The sequence below is a fragment of the Schistocerca americana genome, chromosome 5 (genome assembly GCF_021461395.2).
Source record: "Schistocerca americana isolate TAMUIC-IGC-003095 chromosome 5, iqSchAmer2.1, whole genome shotgun sequence".
Classification (NCBI taxonomy): Eukaryota; Metazoa; Arthropoda; class Insecta; order Orthoptera; family Acrididae; genus Schistocerca; species Schistocerca americana.
The window spans coordinates 388,693,089-388,713,180 of NC_060123.1; the positions used below are offsets into that span (position 1 = coordinate 388,693,089).

At 37.9% G+C, this 20,092-nt stretch overlaps 1 protein-coding gene across 7 annotated transcripts in view; it reads right to left on the bottom strand.

Annotated features, from left to right (window-relative positions):
- LOC124615425 (cap-specific mRNA (nucleoside-2'-O-)-methyltransferase 2) overlaps positions 1-20,092 on the bottom strand; it is a 310,465-nt gene that overhangs the window by 166,792 nt on the left and 123,581 nt on the right. For all 7 annotated transcript variants that reach the window (XM_047143304.1, XM_047143300.1, XM_047143301.1 and 4 more), the window contains one exon: positions 9,364-9,475. In XM_047143304.1, the coding sequence (XP_046999260.1) occupies positions 9,364-9,475 (112 nt within the window). The remainder of the gene's footprint in view (positions 1-9,363; positions 9,476-20,092) is intronic.

The window sequence follows — 20,092 nt, forward strand, 5'->3', positions numbered from 1 at the left end:
TGGGTGCTAATTGAAGACTCGATGACTGAGAGTTTGCAGAAGACTGTAACATTTCAGATGGATCATGTCATGAAATCATGACACAGCATCTAGGAATATACCGTGCTGCTGCCAAGTTTGTCCCACGGCTCATGAGTCAAGATCAGAAAGACCTTCACCTCACAATCTGAAAAGAGCTTTTGGATCATGCAAATGAGAATGAGATGTTCCTTAAGAGAATCATAACAGCTGATGAGACGTGGGTCTGCAATTATGATGTTGAGATCAAGGTTCAATCTTCACAATGGGTCAGAAAACATTCTCCAAGATCAAAAGAAGCTCGTCAGGTCGGGTCATATGTCAAAGTCATGCTGATACTTTTCTTTCACTTTGAAGGACTAGTTCATCATGAATTCATGCCACAGAGACAAACTGTTAATCAATGGTACTATCGAGACATGTTGCGATGTTTCAGGAAAATGTAAGAATGTAATGGCCTGAAATGTGGTGAGGCAATTCATGGCTTTTCATCATGATAATGCAACTGCAAATTCATCCCTGTTGGTGTATGACTATCAGACAAGAAATGAAAACATTGGGCTGCCTCATCCTCCATATTCTGCAGACCTGGCAACAATAGAGGAGATAAACGAAAATTCACAGACAAAGCTTCGCGTGATCCAGCAAGATGCGTACCAAGACTGCTTCTGAAAGTGGAAACAGTGTTGGGAGTGGTGTATCAATTGTGGAAGAGATTATTTGGAAGGAGACAATGCATAATAAGTAAAAGGTAAGGGCAGAAAAACTTTGTGTATGAAGTTCTGGAATTTTTTGGACAGACCCCATACATTCAATCTCAGAATATGTTGAAGAATTCTACAGAAAAATGATGTTAAGGGTATTGGCCTGTGATTTTGAGGGTATATTTGTATTCCCTTCTTATATATAAGAGTCATCCGCACTTTTTTCATTTCACTTGGGTCTTTATGATGGATGAGAAATTTGTGATAAATGCAAGATAACTAAGGGGCCAATGCCACAGTGTACTCTCTGTAAAACTGAACTGGGGTTCCATCTGGACCTGGCAACTTACTTGTATTCATCTCTTTCAATTGCTTCACTATGATAAAGGTAGTTGTCAATGGACAATTCAGGATGCAATAACGTAGAGTGTGAAGGAAGGAATTATTAAAGTGCCGGATTCATTGAGACAAAAAGCACCAGCTATTATGAGCAAAATGTATCATAACCACACCCATGTTTCTGTGAGAATGCTGCAGCTGAAGAATCTGTTGCTAGTTGTTTACGATGACAGTTTGACTAGTTGTTTGTGATCACAGATAGCAAATCTGTGCAACAAAGGACACAAAAATTGGTCTCTTGTTACAAAAGGGTATCAATAATACAAAACAGTACTGAAAAGATGTGAGTGATACATTCCTTGATGTAGAGTGTTATTGATGATTGCGTTTTTCTCTTTTTATAATAGCTTAATTTACTCTCTAAATGACTACATCTGTAAGCCAAGAAGCAGAGACTACGCATATTGTCCATTACAAGTACCTCTATCACAATTCCAATATATTATCAATGTTCCAAAGACAAAGTAAAATCTTTATACATAGATAGATGCTACTCTATCCTGTGCAAGCCTCTTCATCTCTGAATAACTACCGCAACCTACATCCTTCTGAATTTGCTTAGTGTATTAATCTCTTGATCTTCCTCCACAATTTTTACCTTCCACACTTCCCTCCTATACTAAATTGGCAATCCTTGATGTCTCAGAATGTGTCCTATCAACCGATCCCTTCTTTCAGTCAAACTGTGCCACAAATTTCTTGTCTCCTCAATTGTATTCAGTACCATCTCATCAGTTATGTGCTCAACCAATCTATTCTGCATCATTCTTCTGTAGCAACTCATTTCAAAAGCTTCTATTCTCTTCTTGTGTAAACTGTTTATTGTCCATGTTTTACTTCCATACATGGCTGCACTCCATACAAATACTTTCCGAAAAGACTTTGTACCTCATAAGTCTATATTCAATGTTAACAAATTTCTCTTCTTCAGGAATACTTTTCTTGCCATCGCCAGTCTACTTTTTATATCCTCTCTACTGTGGCCATCATCAGTTATATTGGTGCCCAAATAACAAAACCTATCTACTACTTTAAGTGTTTCTTTTCCTAATCTAATTCCCTCAGAATCACCTGATTTAATTTGATTACATTCTGTTATCCTTGTGTTGCTTTTGTTGATGTTCATCTTGATTCGAAATGATACGGAATTCTTAAATTTCTATCACAGATACACAAAGGTCTATAGGAAGATGCTGATTGCTGCAAAAAAGGCATTTAATGACAAAATAATATATAATACAGAGAATAAAAAAGGAAACGGGGAGAGGCAAACAACGCAGAATAACATACTGCTAAAGGAGGGGGATAAGGTAATAAATGATCGACAACACTTAGCAAGCTATGTAAATGAGCATTTTTCAAGTATTGCAGAGAAGTTACAGCAAAAATTCCCCAAAACAAATATAACGCCTGTAAATAATGTTGCACTAAATACAATGATGTTACTTCCAACCACAGTGAATGAAGTCAATAAAACTGTTCAAAAACTAAAAAATAAAAAGTCAGTAGGCTTAGATGAAGTACCAATGTGTGTACTGAAACAATGCATAGGGATTACACAAGGCCCCTTAACAAATATAATAACTGAATCCTTCACATCAGGGACATTTCCAGAGCAGTTAAAACAGGCAAGAGTTGTACCTTTGCTTAAGAAAAGTAATGCAAAAGACATAGAAAATTACTGGCCCATTTCCCTGCTGTCAGCATTCTCAAAGATAATAGAAGTAATTATGAAAGACAGATTAATGAATTACCTGAAAAAATACAATCTTTTAAGTGAAGCACAGTTTGGTTTCTGAATACGGAGTCAGCCAAAGTAGAATTCACAAAAGTTGTACTAGATGCTCTTAATAAAGATGAGTGTGTTACAGGCATATTTTTAGATCTTTCTAAGGCATTTGATACAGCCGACCACAAGATTCTGTTAAATAAATTAGAAGCATTAGGAATAAGAGGGGTAGCTAATGACTGGTTTCGATCATACCTAACAGATAGGGTACAAAGAGTAGAAATAACAAATACTTCCAATAGATCTAAACATTTAGTAAAACATTTTAACATTTAGTAAAATACATTAAAATAGGGGTTCCACATGGTAGCATATTAGGACCAATACTATTCCTGATATACACCAAACACTTTCCCACTAGTGTTCCTCACAGCGAAAAAATTCTCTTCGCTGATGACAGCAATATTATAGTCACTGAGAAAACAAGAGAACTCCTTGCCGAGAAAGCAAATGAAACTATCAAGGAAGTTTATGATTGGTCAATAAGCAATAAAGTGACATTGAACATAAAGAAAACTAATGTCATTAGTTTCAGTTTGAAGAGGAAAAATGACAATGTTAAATTAAATGTATATGGCACCCATATAGACTGCGTAACAAATGCAAAATTTCTAGGAAGAAATATTGATTCTCAGTTGAAGTGGTGTGAACACATAAAGGTACTTGAAAACAGAATGTCATCAGCATGTTATGCCCTTAGAATCCTGTCATCACTGTGTAACATGCAGTGTCTTTTAGTTACATATTATTCATATGTACATTCAGTTCTTAGCTACGGCATTCTTTTTTTGGGGAAAAAAACGCACAAAATATGAACACATTTTTCAAACTCCAGAAAAGAGCCATAAGAATAATAACCAAAAATACTAGTTGAGCTCATTGTAAAGATCTGTTGAAAGCACTGGGAATTTTAACTCCTCCATGTGAATACATTAACCAGTCAGTTATACACATCAAAAATAACATTGGTAATTACTGCACAAACAGCTCTGTCCATGACCATGCAACAGGAGATAGATTCAACTTATATTTACCAAGAAAAAATAAACATAAAACTCAAAACAGCATTTTCTACCAAGGAATAAAACTGTACACTAAATTACCAACAGAGATTAAAGAAATTGCAAAAATACACTTATTTAAAAAGGCAGCTAAAAAGTACCTGTTATGCAATACATTTTATACATTGAAGGATTACTTATATAAAACAGAGTAAGGGGTTTGATAAAAAATGTTGTACAAATAAATAATAATAATAATAATAATAATGATTATCAAATATCCAACATTCCATATAACACCTTCACCTTATTTTTTTCCTTCTTTTCTTTCCTTTCTAGAAATACTTACTCATATGCTATGCATAGCACAATACTAACACCTCTTCCTGTTTCTGAGCTCAACATCTCACACATTATGGAGGGATGCTGACTCAGTCTTTTAGGATAGCAAATGGGAAGTTGTGGTACAGAAAATGGCCCAGAGATCAGCTGTGTGTGTGTGTGTGTGTGTGTGTGTGTGTGTGTGTGTGTGTGTGTAGTGAGTGAAGTGTTATGAAACAATGTGTGTATGGTGTGCGCAGTGACTGACAGTTAGATGTGAGACATGAGTGAATGGTGTGGCATTACATTATTTAATAAGTTATTTGTAAAAAAAAGTGTTGTATACCAGGAGTAAATGATTGTGTCTAACTAGAAGTCTGTAAATGTACACTACTGGCCATTAAAATTGCTACACCACGAAGATGACGTGCTACAGATGTGAAATTTAACTGACAGGAAGAAGATGCTGTGATACGCAGATGATTAGCTTTTCAGAGCATTCACACAAGGTTGGTGCCGGTGGCGACACCTACAATGTGCTGACATGAGGAAAGTTTCCAACCGATTTCTCATACACAAACAGTAGTTTACTGGCGTTGCCTGGTGAAACGTAGTTGTGATGCCTCATGTAAGGAGGAGAAATGCGTACCATCATGTTTTCAACTTTGATAAAGGTCAGATTGTAGCCTATCACGATTGCGGTTTATCATATCGCGACATTGCTGCTTGCGTTGGTCAAGATCCAATGACTGTTAGCAGAATATGGAATCGGTGGGTTCAGGAGGGTAATAAGGAACACCGTGCTGGATCCCAATGGCCTCGTATCACTAGCAGTCGAGATGACAGGCATCTTATCCGCATAGCTGTAACAGATCGTGCAGCTACGTCTCGATCCCTGAGTCAACAGATGGCGACATTTGCAAGACAACAACCATCTGCATGAACAGTTCAACAACATTTGCAGCAGTATGGACTATCAGCTCAGAGACCATGGCAGCGGTTACCCTTGACGCTGCATCACAGACAGGAGCACCTGTGATGGTGTACTTGACGACGAACGGGGAAGCACAAATGGCAAAACGTCATTTTTTCGGATGAATCCAGGTTGTTTACAGCATCATGACGGTCGCATCCGTGTTTGGCGACATAGTGGTGAACGCACACTGGAAGCATGTATTTGTCATCGCCATACTGCCGTATCACCCAGCGTGATGGTATGGGGTGCCACTGGTTACACATCTCGGTCACCTCATGTTCGCATTGACGGCACTTTGAACAGTGGACGTTACATTTCAGATGTGTTACGACCCGTGGCTCTACCCTTCATTCGATCCCTGCGAAACCCTACATTTCATCAGGATAATGCAGGACCGCATGTTGCACGTCCTGTAAGGGCCTTTCTGGATACAGAAAATGTCCGACTGCTGCCCCGGCCAGCACATTCTCCAGATCTCCCACCAACTGACAACACCTGGTCAATAGTGGCCAAGCAACTGACTCATCACAATATGCCAGTCACTACTCTTGATGAATTGTGGTATCGTGTTGAAGCTGCATGGGCAGCTGCACCTGTACACGCCATCCAAGCTCTGTTTGACTCAACGCTCAGGCGTATCAAGGCCATTATTACAGCCAGAGGTGGTTGTTCTGGGTACTGATTTCTCAGGATCTATGCACCCAAATTGCATGAAAATATAATCATATGTCAGTTCTAGTATAATATATTTGTGCAATGAATAACTGTTTATCATCTGCATTTCTTCTTGGTGTAGCAGTTTTAATGGCCAGTAGTGTATGTGTATATGAATTAGCTTATTTTAAATTGGTCTAAACTTGTAAATACTTTGACATGTCCTATAGCCTAGTAAAAAGAGATCTACAGATGAATAAAGCTGCTGCTGCTGCTGCTGCTGCTACTACTACTACTACTACTAAATTCCCCTTTCAGCACACTGTTCATTCCATTCAACTGCTCTTCCAAGTCTTTTGCTATCTCTGACACAATTAAACATCAATGGCAAACCTCAAGTTTTTATTTCTTCTCCCTGAACTTTACTTGCTACTCTAATTTTTTTTCTTTGGTTTCCTTTACTGCTTGCTCATACAGATTGAATAACACTGAGCACAGGCTACAACTCTGTCTCACTCTTTCTCAACCAATGCTTCCCTTTCATGTCCCTCAATGTTACTACTGCTGTCTGGTTTCTGTACAAGTTGTAAATAGCCTTCCGTTTCCTGTACTTTAACCCTGCTACCTTCAGAACTTTGAAGAGAGTATTCCAGCCAACACTGTCAAAAGCTTTCTCTAAGTCTACAAATGCTATTAACACAGGCTTGCCTTTCCTTAACTTATCTTCTAAGATAAGTCGTAGAGGTAATATTGCTTTGGGTATTCCTACATTTCTCCAAAAATCCTTAATGATCTTCCCCAAGTTTGCTCCCACCAGTTTTTCTATTCTTCTGTATAGAATTCATGTTAGTATTTTGCAACCATGACTTATCAAACTGATAATTCAATAATTTTCACACCTGTAAGCAACTGCTTTCTTTGGAATTGGAATTATTACATTATTCTTGAGGTCTGAGGGTATTTCACCTGTTTCATACATCTTGCACACCAGTGGAAGAATTCGGTCATGCCTGGCTCTCCCAAGGCTGTCCGTAGTTCTGACAGAACGTCATATACTCCAGGAGTCTTGTTTAAACTTAGGTCTTTCCGTACTCTATCAAATTCTTCTCACAGTACCATATCTCTCATCTCATCTTCACTTATGTTCTCTTCCATTTCTATAACATTCTCTTCAAGTTTATCTCCCTTATATAGACCCTTTATATACTCCTTTCACCATTCAGCTTTCCCTTCTTTGCTTAGTACTGGTTTGCCATTTGTGCTCTTGATATTCATGTAGCTACTTCTCTTTTTTCCAGAAGTCTCTAATTTTCCTGTAGGTGGTACCTATTTTTCCCCTGCTGAAATATGCTTCTAAACCCTTACACTTGTCTTCTCGGCATTTCTGCTTAGCCATTTTGCACTTCCTGTCAATCTAATTTTTTAGACATGTTTTCCCATTTGCTTACTTTCTAATTCATTTGCTGCATTTTTATACTTTGTCCTTTCATCATTTAAATTCAGTATCTCCTGTGTTATCCAAGGATTTCTACTAAGCTTTCTCTTTTTACCTATTTGATCCTCTGCTGCCTTCTCTATTTCATATCTTAAAGCTACACATTTGTCTTCTACTGCATTCTTTTCCCCTGTTCTAGTCAGCCATTGTTTAATGCTGTCTGAAACTCTCTTCAACCCCTGGTTCTTTCAACTTATCTAGGTCCCATCGCCTTAATTTCCTACGTTTTTGCAATTTCTTCGGTTTTATAACATAAATAAAGTAAAATTGAGTATGGGTAGTGTGAGTCAGTGGTAAGACCTCATATAGTGCAAGGAGTAATTAGTCTGAGTAGTGATTGCGAGAGCCGGTTACGCATGAGAAGAAGGAAATGCACTGGGAGACATTGCAGCCTGAACTGCCATTGATGTAATCGTTTCCTCTACACTTCACAGTGACTTGACAAACTCGATACACCAGTTAGGCCCTTGTCTAATAATTACAGTAAACACAGTTCTTGCAATTGGGTGACAGTTGATAAACTGAACAAAGAATCAGCAATTGCAAAAACGATTTTTTCAGGAACTTCCTGTAGTCAGCTACAAAATTTGAGTGTCAGGAAATTGTCAAAGTTATTACATTCACAGTAAGAAACATTTCATTTTCTCAACATTGTAATTAAACTGGTATTGCACTAATGAATTTTGCTTAATGGAATTTCCAAACTAAGATCTGCTGATGCAAGATATAGCAACATATTAAATGATCATTTGTAAGTATTTTCCGTGGCCCTCATTTTGGTCATAAGTATAGGAAAAAGAATTAAATACACAATTCTATAACACTTTAATCTATAAGGTAAATCACACAATCATTTATTTGTTCCACACTTACAAGGGGAGGCCGCCAATTGTGAAATTCAGATTCGATTCATACTGTGCATAATAAAAGCTCATGGCCAGAGGTGTAATGTGGCAAAGCACCAAGATGCACTTCTCAGCCGCTGTCGAGAAAATCGACATTTAGAAGAAACCGTTGCCGTGAAATACTCTCTACGATTAATAATGTTCCAGAGTGTCGTGGCGCAGCGGTAAGCGCTCTGGTTCGTAATCCGAAGGTCGTCGGATCGAATCTCGCGTCGTACAACGTTTTTTTATTATTATTTTTTGTAATATATATATATATATATATATATATATATATATATATATATATATATATATAATATGGAAGGAAACATTCCACGTGGGAAAAATTATATATAAAAACAAAGATGAGGTGACTTACCGAACAAAAGCGCTGGCAGGTCGATAGACACACAAACAAACACAAACATACACACAAAATTCAAGCTTTCGCAACAAACTGTTGCCTCATCAGGAAAGAGGGAAGGAGAGGGGAAGACGAAAGGAAGTGGGTTTTAAAGGAGAGGGTAAGGAGTCATTCCAATCCCGGGAGCGGAAAGACTTACCTTAGGGGGAAAAAAGGACAGGTATACACTTGCACACACGCACATATCCATCCACACATACAGACACAAGCAGACATATTTAAAGGTCTTAAAGGGTTGCATGGTGCGAGATTCGATCCGACGACCTTCGGATTACAAATCCGAGCGCTTACCGCAGCGCCACGACGCTGTAGAAAATTATTAATCGTAGAGAGTATTTCACCGCAACGGTTTCTTCTAACTGTCGATTTTCTCGACAGCGGCTGAGAAGTGCATCTTGGTGCTTTGCCACATTACACCTCTGGCCGTGAGCTTTTATTATGCGCAGTATGAATCGAATCTGAATTTCACAATTGGCGGCCTCCCCTTGTTAGCTCCAAAGATATCGATGCTGATGTCTATGCAGCAAATGTAAAGTTTCTAACTCAATTTGATCCAGTGTACAAAAAATGAATCACAACAGTTCCCTAGACTTGGCTGTAGATGCAGTCCATAGCCTATTGGCTTCAGTTAATCTGATACACGTGAAAGAAGAGCTACATAAAATATTCAACATAGTAGTTTTGTAAACTTTAACCTGCTGCGAGTGCATGAAGTGCTGTAACTGCCTCACAATAATGAAGTGCTGACACAATGTGCTCTTGTTCACCAGGATTCTCTTGACAGTCAATGCTTCCATCAGCTGTTACCTGTCAACACATCATGTCTTTAATTACATGGAGCGCTCACTGCGGGTCACTAATATCTGGAGTGACAATTAACTTATGGCAACACAATGAATTAATGTATCAAAAAAAAAATACCAATTCTGTCATAACAAGCTTGTGGAAATCTGATGAAACATTGACAGAAACAAATTTTACAACTGAAGTTTTGAGTTTAACATCACATCAAACCAAATCAGACATGGCAAACATTCATAATGGGTTAGGATGTAGGTCGAAATCAGCTGCAGTCTCTTTTACATACTCATCTAACACTCACCTCAAGTGATTTATCGAAATTAAAGTACGCTTTTAATCTCACTCCTCTCAAACACAATTAGTGTCTGAACCACTATGTTATGCCTTTTGTTGAAAGATACACTCTGTTCTATGTTAACAGTGAACACTGTTTAGATGCAATGAAAGATAATCCCACAAGGTAGTGTGAGGCAGCAGGAATTTAGAATCTGAATCAAAATACTGCCATCAATGTAGCAAGATATGTGCACTTATTAGTACAAAACTGCACTTACATAAAGCAAACTGCAAATGACAGTGCTGTTATTCTACTGGCTGAGGAAAGCCCAAGAAAAAGTGAGACCTGTTTTTCTAGGTAAAATATATAATTTGTTTCATTATAATAACCATGAAGAATTGCCATAGTTGCGTAGATAATGGTGTGAATGTTTAAACAAAACGTTGCATATCACAGCTGTAAACTTGTCTGATCACTGAAAATAATTAGACATAATGAGCAGCACATCAAGCCATTAACATAATGAACAATAAGTTTCTCACCGAATTGCAACTGCTTGCTGGAATAGGACAGGGAGCTGTATAGAGATCTCTCGAATAGGCATGTGGACAAGAAAAATATTGTTACTAATAGATATATCAATGTTAAGTGGAGATTTTTTTAAACATACTTCCATCGAGTTGAGCTGCAGAAGCTAAGTGGAATAAATAACACTGTTTCAATGCACGAACTGATAAGTCTGAAATTCTCTCCACTTATTTCTCACTTGCATTCTCTCTTCCCCAACCGCCTTCATCTACTTACTAACTTACTTCGCCCTAACTTTCGTCTGAAAAAACTATTCCCATGTGAATTTAGCTCAAATCCCCTGATTTGTAATACCATATTTTCATTGATATTCTCCTTTTTTTCTTCCTTATTCATGTCCATTTTTTTACTTCTTTGTCTTTTGTGATCCCCCTGCTCCCCTTTCTCACCTGTACTTGACATCGTACTTACGTCCTTTCTTCACCTGCATCAGAATATTATAGTATCTGAAAGCATTCCCTGTTATTTCTCCTTGTGATACCAGGTCTCCTCAACTCCATGGCATTAATAATCATTTCTTCTGTTTAGCTAATGTTAAAATACAGAATCTACCAGAATACAGAGTAGTACCACAAAGGAACAAAATTATGTATTGTTGTGATTTGTGCGGCAGTGTAGTCCACTGTTTTCTCAACAGATCTCAGTGCTCATTTTCCAGCAGATGACAGTGCAGCAATGAATGAAGTTAAGACTGTTGTCTGAGTAATTCAAGGCCATATTGAAATGGTACTGAAAGTACAAAAACATGATGGAGGTACAACAGCAATGGCATAATGTGTTTGGGAGTCACCCACCAACTAGTACAACAATTCATCATAATCAGGATAAATCTGAAGCCAACAGTATCATTCAGGATGTGCAGAAGGAAAGGTCTGGCTGACCAAAAACATCAACAAGTCCAGCTTCTCCAGTACTGCTGCGTTGCAACATTTTACTAGGTCACCTCAAAAATAAGTGAAGTAGGGTGCAAGTGAAAGCCAGGTACACCAATAAAGTGTTCAATACATTCTGAAGGCTGCAATGTGGAAAGTGTACATGCCACGATCATTGCACACTATGAGCAAGAAAGACTCAGATCGATGGATTGAGTACTCAAGTAGTTTGAAGGCATGATTTCCAAGGATGAACAGTTTGCAGGGATGGTTATCTGGTCTGCTAAGACGCAATTCAAACTGAACAGTGCTGTAAACTGCCACAACTGAAAATCCTCACATTCACGGGGACACACATGTTAATCTACTGGGTGTTTATGTGCGGTATGGTCTGTCATAACATGGTTTAATTGGCCCATTCTTCTTTGAAGGTACCGTAATTGGTGAGGTGATCTTTATATGCTACAAACATTGATTTTACCTGTCATTTCGGAGTTGTTTGGATATGAAAGCTTTTACCTACATCAAGATGGCACTCCGCCTCACTACCACAAAGGTGTCAAAGCCTACTCGGATAAAAATCTACCTAGATGATGGGTAGGTAGAAGAGCAGCTGCTGAGTGCTCACCACAGACTCCAGACGTTACACCACTTGCTTTACACCTATTGGGGACCTTGAAAAATGAAGTTTATCAACAGAAGCCAGCTACACTAAACAAGCTACAAGAAACAATCGAGGCATCCTCTGCAGCTATCACACTGGCAACACTGGTTTGGTGCCATTTCTCTGTCAGTAGATAATCTCTTATCCTTCCAATTAATATCCTTTACGGAAAGTGCATTTCTAAAGAAAAGATGAAAATTTGTATAAGTCATCAAATTCTATAAGACTGTGTCAGATAATAATCAGGTATATTAGGGTGTACACAGGTAAATCTACTTTAATTGAAACATACCGATACTGACTAAAACAGGAATTTCGGGAAAGTATAACAACTTAAGGAAAATGTAGGACAACAGTTTACAAGGCAAAATCAGGCATTTAACAATTTTAAGAGTAGTATTAGTCAACATTTCAGTGAGGTGAGCACAACTATATTCACTGAATTACCTGACAAATTATCTGGGAAGTTGACAGAGCTAGATAAACAACTAAAACAAGAACTAAGTGCCGACATGTCCCACAATATAAATACATTGATGGAAAAAGTATCATCCATAGATGATAAACAGGAACAACTTGCAGGTGAGTTACAAAACCTTAGTGAAGCATATTCTCAAATTCAGGAGACACAATACCAAGTGGATGCATCGGCAAAAATTGTGGCAAATGCAGTCAGCGAGCTGCAAGACGTATGTAAAAATTTAACTACAGAAGTAAACACGTTAAATCTAAAAGTAGACCAGTTAAGTTTAAGAGTCAAAATTTGCCAAAGAATAGAAAGATAAGATGTAAAGGAAATAACTGAAAAAGTTGAAGCCAGGATGCTGAATAAGGGCAGCACCCTTGCTGAAAAGGTAGTGTCAGACTGCAAAATTTATGTAGATACAGTAAAAGAAACTCTGAAAGACAAAGAAAGTCAACTTCTAGCCAAAATAGATTCAGATTTAAATGAAGCAGAGGAAAGGTTACAAGGCAGTATTGCTAAAACTACTGACATTCCAAAATAACATTTCACAGAAAACAAACCCATGCTTTTAGAGAAGTTAGATACTTTCACTGGTTACCCACAATACATGGCTAGCCCACTGAAGGAAAATAGTGAAGGTTGCAGAATGCAACAACACTTGCCAGGAGCTGTACCCATCGAGCAAGCGCAGTTGCCATGCACTACACCACAAACGAACAGAAACACACCTGTCACTGACAGTGCGGCATGTTTATCAACATTACTTGCAGATAAGGGATTACTTAGGTAATGACAGTTTCCGGTATTTACCTCTGAAGGAGAAAGAACAAACGCCGTGATCTTTATCAGAACATTTTGAAATGTTTTACCTCGTACCTGGATCGAAGCCCAGAAAATTAGATTTGCTGTTAGATACACACAGGGTGACATTCTGCTATGGGCTATGGACATGGCAGAATGTTACCACTACTATGAATAGTTTGAGAGAGCCATTATGGATAAATATTGGTCTCACACCATACAAGAGAGGCTCAGATGTGAAGTATTCAACCCAGCTCCGTTCAATGGCACACATGGAAGCTTAAGGGGCTACTTTTAAAAACATTTGAATAAGGAACAAGATACCGAATACTTTCTATCTGTACTGGACTCAATAGATTTGGTATATGAAGAGAGACCAGTGCAACCCATGCCTGTTGATACGCAGATAATGCCACAGAGATTTACGGACCAACAAGTGAACAATGGATTCGTAGTACAACAAAGGTGGCAACCGTACCTTACACAGACCTATAGTAAAAGTAATGGTAATCACAACAGCAATGGAGAAAAAAAAATGGGCAAAAGTTAAACAAAACCAACAATGGGCATGTAACATATGACCAGCTACTGGCAATAATCAGCCAATTGCTTGGCAAACAGAAAACAGTACCATACAGCTGAATAATCCACAGACAGCAGAATTCAGTCAACAAAGTAATACACACATTTTGAATAATGTGCAAAGGCAAAGAGAATTTCAGTCAGGAGCCTAACAGGATACTGACTGGCGTAATCAAACACCAACAGTCCATATAGTGGAAGTTATGCCTAGCCCAGAGACCAATGCCACCCATGACATCGGAAACCTTGATCCGGTCACGGTAAGCCCCCATTCTGTGAACTTGGAGGGGAGGGGGGAGACGAGCTTGATCGACACTTGCTTTATCAGATACGATCACGGTAGTGATGTGAAAGATGATCTGTATCAAAGTAATGAGGGTACACAGAAAAATTTGACAGAGAGCAAGGTACAAGCAACTACTAGTGCCTAAATATTTGACCTTGATGTATCCACTGTGCTTGACACAAGTGCTACGACTAATTTGATGTCACAGGGACTCTTTCAAGAACTGAAGAAACATGGGCATATACCCACACTGCCAGTACAAAACTGCGAGGTACAAACTGTTACTGGGCAGCAATGGAAAGGAGTCCAAATGCAAGCCTTAATTCCCATACAATTAGGACAATTTTGTGTATGATGCAATTTTTTGATAGTAGAGAAATTAAAAGTTGATTGTTTAATAGGTCCGGATACATTTAGGACATAGCAAGTACAAACTGATATAGGAAAAGGTCAATGTCATTTCACTGTAAACAACAAATTATTTGTAATAGACCTAATCAGACGAAGTACTAATAGACATAAAACTGAAGTTACTCACGATTTTGAGGTTCAATTGTTATGTTTGTCAACACATACAATAATGAACAGTCAGCGGCAGAAGGGGTAAATGTCGACACAATAAACACAAACGTAAGTGAATCAAAGTGCTTGTCTCAAGAACAGCAAGCAGAACTTAAAGAACTGATACTTGCTTATATACATGTATTTGAAAAAAGACCAGGTATTATTAAGGATTTTGTGTACAAATTGGAAGTATGTCCTCATGACACTTTTTGTACTACTTCATACCCTATACCATGGACAAACAGGGAAGCGGTAGAAAAGAGAATAACAGGATGCTTGAATGGGGTGTAATACAATCATCATTCTTCCCTTATTGTAGTCCTATTTTGGCTGTGAGTAAGCCAGATGGCAAGGTGTGCTTGGTCCTCGACGCACATAACATTAATAAGATTATTGTACCAGCTTGAACACGTCAAGACAATTTAAAGGAACAGCTTATGAAAGTCCATGATGCTAATTTTCTTACTATAATTGATCTCCAGCTTCATATTGGCAAATAAAACTACTTCGAATGTGGGAGCAGGAGCTTCAAATTTCAAGTATTACCATTTGGAGTGAACGTAAGTGTAGGTGTATTTATCTCTGCACTGGACAAAGTGCTAAGGTACGAACTTTTGAGTAAGGTAACAGTATAAGTGGACAACCTTTAAGTCGCTACATCCACTTGGGTCAAATACTTAAAATTAATTGGACAAGTATTGAGACACTTTTCCAAATATGGAATAACAGCAAATCTCAAGAAATCTAATTTCGGACAAGAAAAGATAAAATTTTTAGGACACATAATCTCTTCGGAAGGCATACTGCCAGATCCTAAAAAACTTGATGTCATTAGGAACTGCCCTGTTCGTCAAAACAAGAGGCAATTAAAGGCTTGCTAAGGCCTAGTCTCATTTTTCAGGAAATTCATAAATAACCAAATTATGAACTTCAATACTTCACTCATTCTTCTATGGAAAAACAGAACTTGGTTATGGGATGAGCAATGTCAGTTTCAAGATCATCAAGAGGACTTTCTTAAACACTAATATTTTATTCCAACCAGACACGAAGAAGGATTTTTGTTTATGCACTGATGCGTCTTCTCAAAGTCTGGGTGCATGCCTTTTTCAAATGGTAGAAGAAGAGGGAAATCTCATCCCTAAATTAATTAGGTTCGCCAGCTGCACCTTATCCAAAGCTGAACGTACATATTCAGTTATAGAGTTAGAGGGTTTGACTCTAATTCAGTGCTTTCCTTTGGGGTAAACATACAAAAGTATACAGTGACCATCAAGCCTATCATTATTGTTAATTTGTACACTGCTACACTGACGGATAGCCAGGCGATGTATGTATCGTCACGAATTCAATTTTGAAATAGCACACATAAAATGAAACCAAAACATAATAGCTGATGCTCTTTCTCGAGTACCACAAGGCTTAGAGGGATTCAACAATCTTTTAGAGCAGGAAGGTGAAATAAGAGCTATGTTGATGGAAGACAAATCACCCTGACCATACTATGCCCACATGTGTAAACACATGGAGCAATTACAGCAGGAATACAAAAGCTGGAGTAAGGTAAAAGTGAAACTTACACAAAATGGTGATGAAAAGTTAAAAAGGTTTTCCACTATCCACAAATTTGTTCTGTTCCGTAGGAACCGTCCTGAACAAGAACAATGGCATTTGTGTTTGCCAGAGGAATACGTAGATGATTTCTTCTTATACACACACAATACTTGGGGCCATTATGACTCTGCAAAATGCACTGACGAAATAGGTAAATATTGTCATTTCCCCAACCTTATATGAAGAATACTACAGGTGGTACAAAAGTGTATTGTTTGCCGGAAAGCAAAACATTCTAACATCTCCAAGCAGATAGAACTACATCCCACTGTGGCTAAAAAAAAAAAGTCTAAAAAGGTATTGTTAGATGTGGCTGGACCCTATCCCCACAGTAAGGGGGGGAGTAAAATGTATAGTAGATCTCTATGATATTTTCACCAAATACGTAAGACTGTATGTGGTACAGAACATTACAGCCAGATCAATTATAAGACGAATCAAATAAGATTTTTTGCAAGAGTAGGAAAACCAGAAGTCATGTTAACAGATAATGCCTCAAATTTTGTTGGATGTAAATGGAGACAGTTTGTAGATTCCAACCAAATCAAACACATTTTAGTGTCCAAATTTCATCCTGAAGCATCTCCCATAGAAAGGGTTTTTAAGGAATTCAACAGGTTTTTGAGGACATTTATAACTCATAAACATACCAAGTGGATTGAATATGTCACTCCCTTCTTACAAGTTGTTAACAACCTTCCAAATACATCAACTTGATTTATATCAAATGAGCTGATATTCAATTGCAAACAAGCAGATGAGTGGGAGAAACCTCTGACCAAGATACCAATACAGGAATTATCACTGCATGATAAAGTACAGTAGGGAAGCAGCCTACTCACGCCATACAGAATTCATATGCTTTCCATTGTGTGCCAGCCTAGTCCGCTCTAACTATCTATGACATCACGAATGTTGTGCAATACCTTAAAAGTAAAGTAAATGATCTGAAAAGTTAATAGCATGTCAGAAGTGATGCTAAAATAATAATGCGTTAAGTTTCAGTTTAGTAACTTTAACAGCTTTCGAAAGTTGGACGTTTTACGTAAAATTCATCGGCGCAACAGGAAGGAGCTAAAACTTCAAAATTTATATTCGGATTCCTTTTTCATTGTAATTTAATGAAAACAGCATGCTGGATCTCACAAAGTAATATTTTGGTTGAAATTCATGATTTTCTGTTTTTGTATCCTAAAAGTACGGAAGCAAGGTAGATTAAGAAGTGATTAGATAAAGCTAGGATGTTTAGATTTAGGTAGAATGGAGACACACTATAACAACAAAGATGTGAGTAGTTTCCAAAAGGTGGCTATAAAACTATAGCTGTAGCGTCTCTCCACAGGGCAAGTTCAGAGCTCTTCTATTACATGCAGTGCAACTAAAATAACTCTCTCGGCAAAAGTATTTAACCTAGCCACATCAGAATTTTATTACAGATACTTACCTGTGTGCTGACAGCACAATTAAATTGAGAGCTTCATTGGCCTTCAGAAAATGAAGCAATTAATTATTTAGTAACTTAAAGTGGTGTTCTGATAGCCCCAGTGGTTAGCCAGGAAGGCAAATGTTGTCAGCTGCGCCTTCAGTGGTCCCCACTGCGGCTATATAAATAAGAGCGCTGCGAGCTAGAGTCAGGCCCCAGTTCTCTTCTAGATTCGTATCAGTGCACACTCCATGTCAGAATCCACATCGCGTCTGTGTAGTTGCAAGGAACAGCCTTCGATACCATATTATGTAACTTGGTATGCATGTAACAATGAGTTGACTGATTATGTGCAGTACAATGAGTTCACATTGTGGTAAAGTGTTAATTGCGGAACGACTTCAGTGATTTATTCTCAGTTTGCGTATGTCGTATTTTCACGTGTTGCCGCAGGACAGACCTTCTACCATTACTGGTGTGGCATTTGATGAGTATTAACATCAAATTTTGGCGAGCATTCATTTTGAACATTTACATCGATAACAGTTATTGATCAGTTTCATTACCTAGGGATAATAGGATCCACGCAATAGACTCTGAAGAGCTCTGATAGTACAATAGCTGATAGTAGCATTGCTTGGCTAAACATTTGTCTAGAACTTTGCGCTTTATCGTTTTCAGAATATAGTGAAAACTGTTATAGTAAACTGCATTTTCTATGAATTCCACACATCATCCTAAATCCTCAGCGTAATGAACTTCAATGATCAATAACTTTATTTCTCCATCAGAGTGGGCACAGTGAACTTTAATTACAGGCATCATGTTTTTGCTAATCACTTTCTGGATGTCAACATTGAAGTTAGAGAGCCTGTGTTGAGAACGGCGATCAACCTTAAAACCTGGGCTGAATGTAGGAAAGGAATTTATGGCAGAAAGATGAAACGTACAACACATTTTTTTTAATGTAGGATAAAAGGTATTACTTAGAAAACATCCCAAATCCACAAAAATTGGAAAACTGAACTGTAAGTGGCAAATGCTATACAATGGTACATAGATAATTACTAAAATCCCCTATACAGGAGCATACAGATTAGTACACACAAATATGGGTAAAGACAAAGGCCTTTACCCACACAAAGAGTTCAGAACGTTTATATATTGAAGAAGGGCTGTATACCCTCTAAGTTGTATATAAGCATAATAATATTAGATTTAGGATGCTGGAAACTCACATTCCAGAATTTATGTTGTTAGTTGATAAGGAAAATTTTTGTTTGTATTTTTTTCTTCTATGTCAAACTTGTAAACGATGAGTTGTTGCAACAAGGTAGAATTTTACTTTTATGTGTCTAGAGATCATGATACTCTAAATACAATGCTCCACCTTGCATGCAGCCCCGTTGTAAACAAATATATGAAATTGTGAAATGCACAGTAGCATGCAATGCAATACGTAACTCACCATGAGCTAAGTGGTACCAAAGCGGCGCAGCACATGCACATTAGGGAGCAATCTAGTCAACAAACTGCAGGCGTGTGCACACCAGACAGGCACAAACCCAATGAGTTACAGCCTGCACTAGCATTTGTAAACTCTACTGCATAAACAGGGACATAGAAGATTAAGGGAGGGTCTGTGAACAACGATGACTATCTACATAATTGTGAGCATACAAGCTGTGGGGGGAGATTAGAGTGGCAGCTTTCCACCACAGATCATGTGGCTGGCGGTTGCTACAGGGCTGTGGCGAGCGACTAGCGATTATGCGGCCTTGGAAAAACCTGAGCAGAATCTTGGCAGGGGAGCATATGGCCGTGTTTGCACTTGTAGGGATTTATACGCCAGAGAAAAATTGATATAAACAGAACTAAGAGTGATACGGAAGTGAGATTTGGCACTCATGGACAGAAAAATATGTGCAGCTAAATTATCTAGATGTGCCACAAAAATATATAATAGTTCAAAAGTTATTGTTGTCGTAAAAATTGTAAATTTATGAAAGTTCAAGAGCTATAACCTCAGCAATGCTTAGGGTGATTAACATGAACAAAATATGTACAGATGCGCCTAGTAGAGCTGCATCGAGCAATCATAGCCGATTTAGCGTGATATGTACCATTTTTGAATGAGAGGTCAGAATATGGGATCTGACTGAGAGAAACTGTGTTTTTGGTAATAAATAAATTTAAAGAGGCGAAACTAGCAGCAGCGTACTAAAGTTTAAAGACGTACGTGAGTAATTATGTATGTATTTTTATTTGTTTATTTGTGTTTAGTTTCAAAAAACCGGGAAAAGCAAAACAACACCACAAGAACGTTATTAGTGAAAAAATGGTGGTAGATTTAAAAAAAAAATAAAAAAAAAAAAAAATGGACTTTACATTGTTATTGCTCAGAAAATTTCCATATTTTTCAATGTATCATATGTGTTTTTGTGTTTAGTTTTAGAATATTCATAATTTTTTTGTCACACATCGTT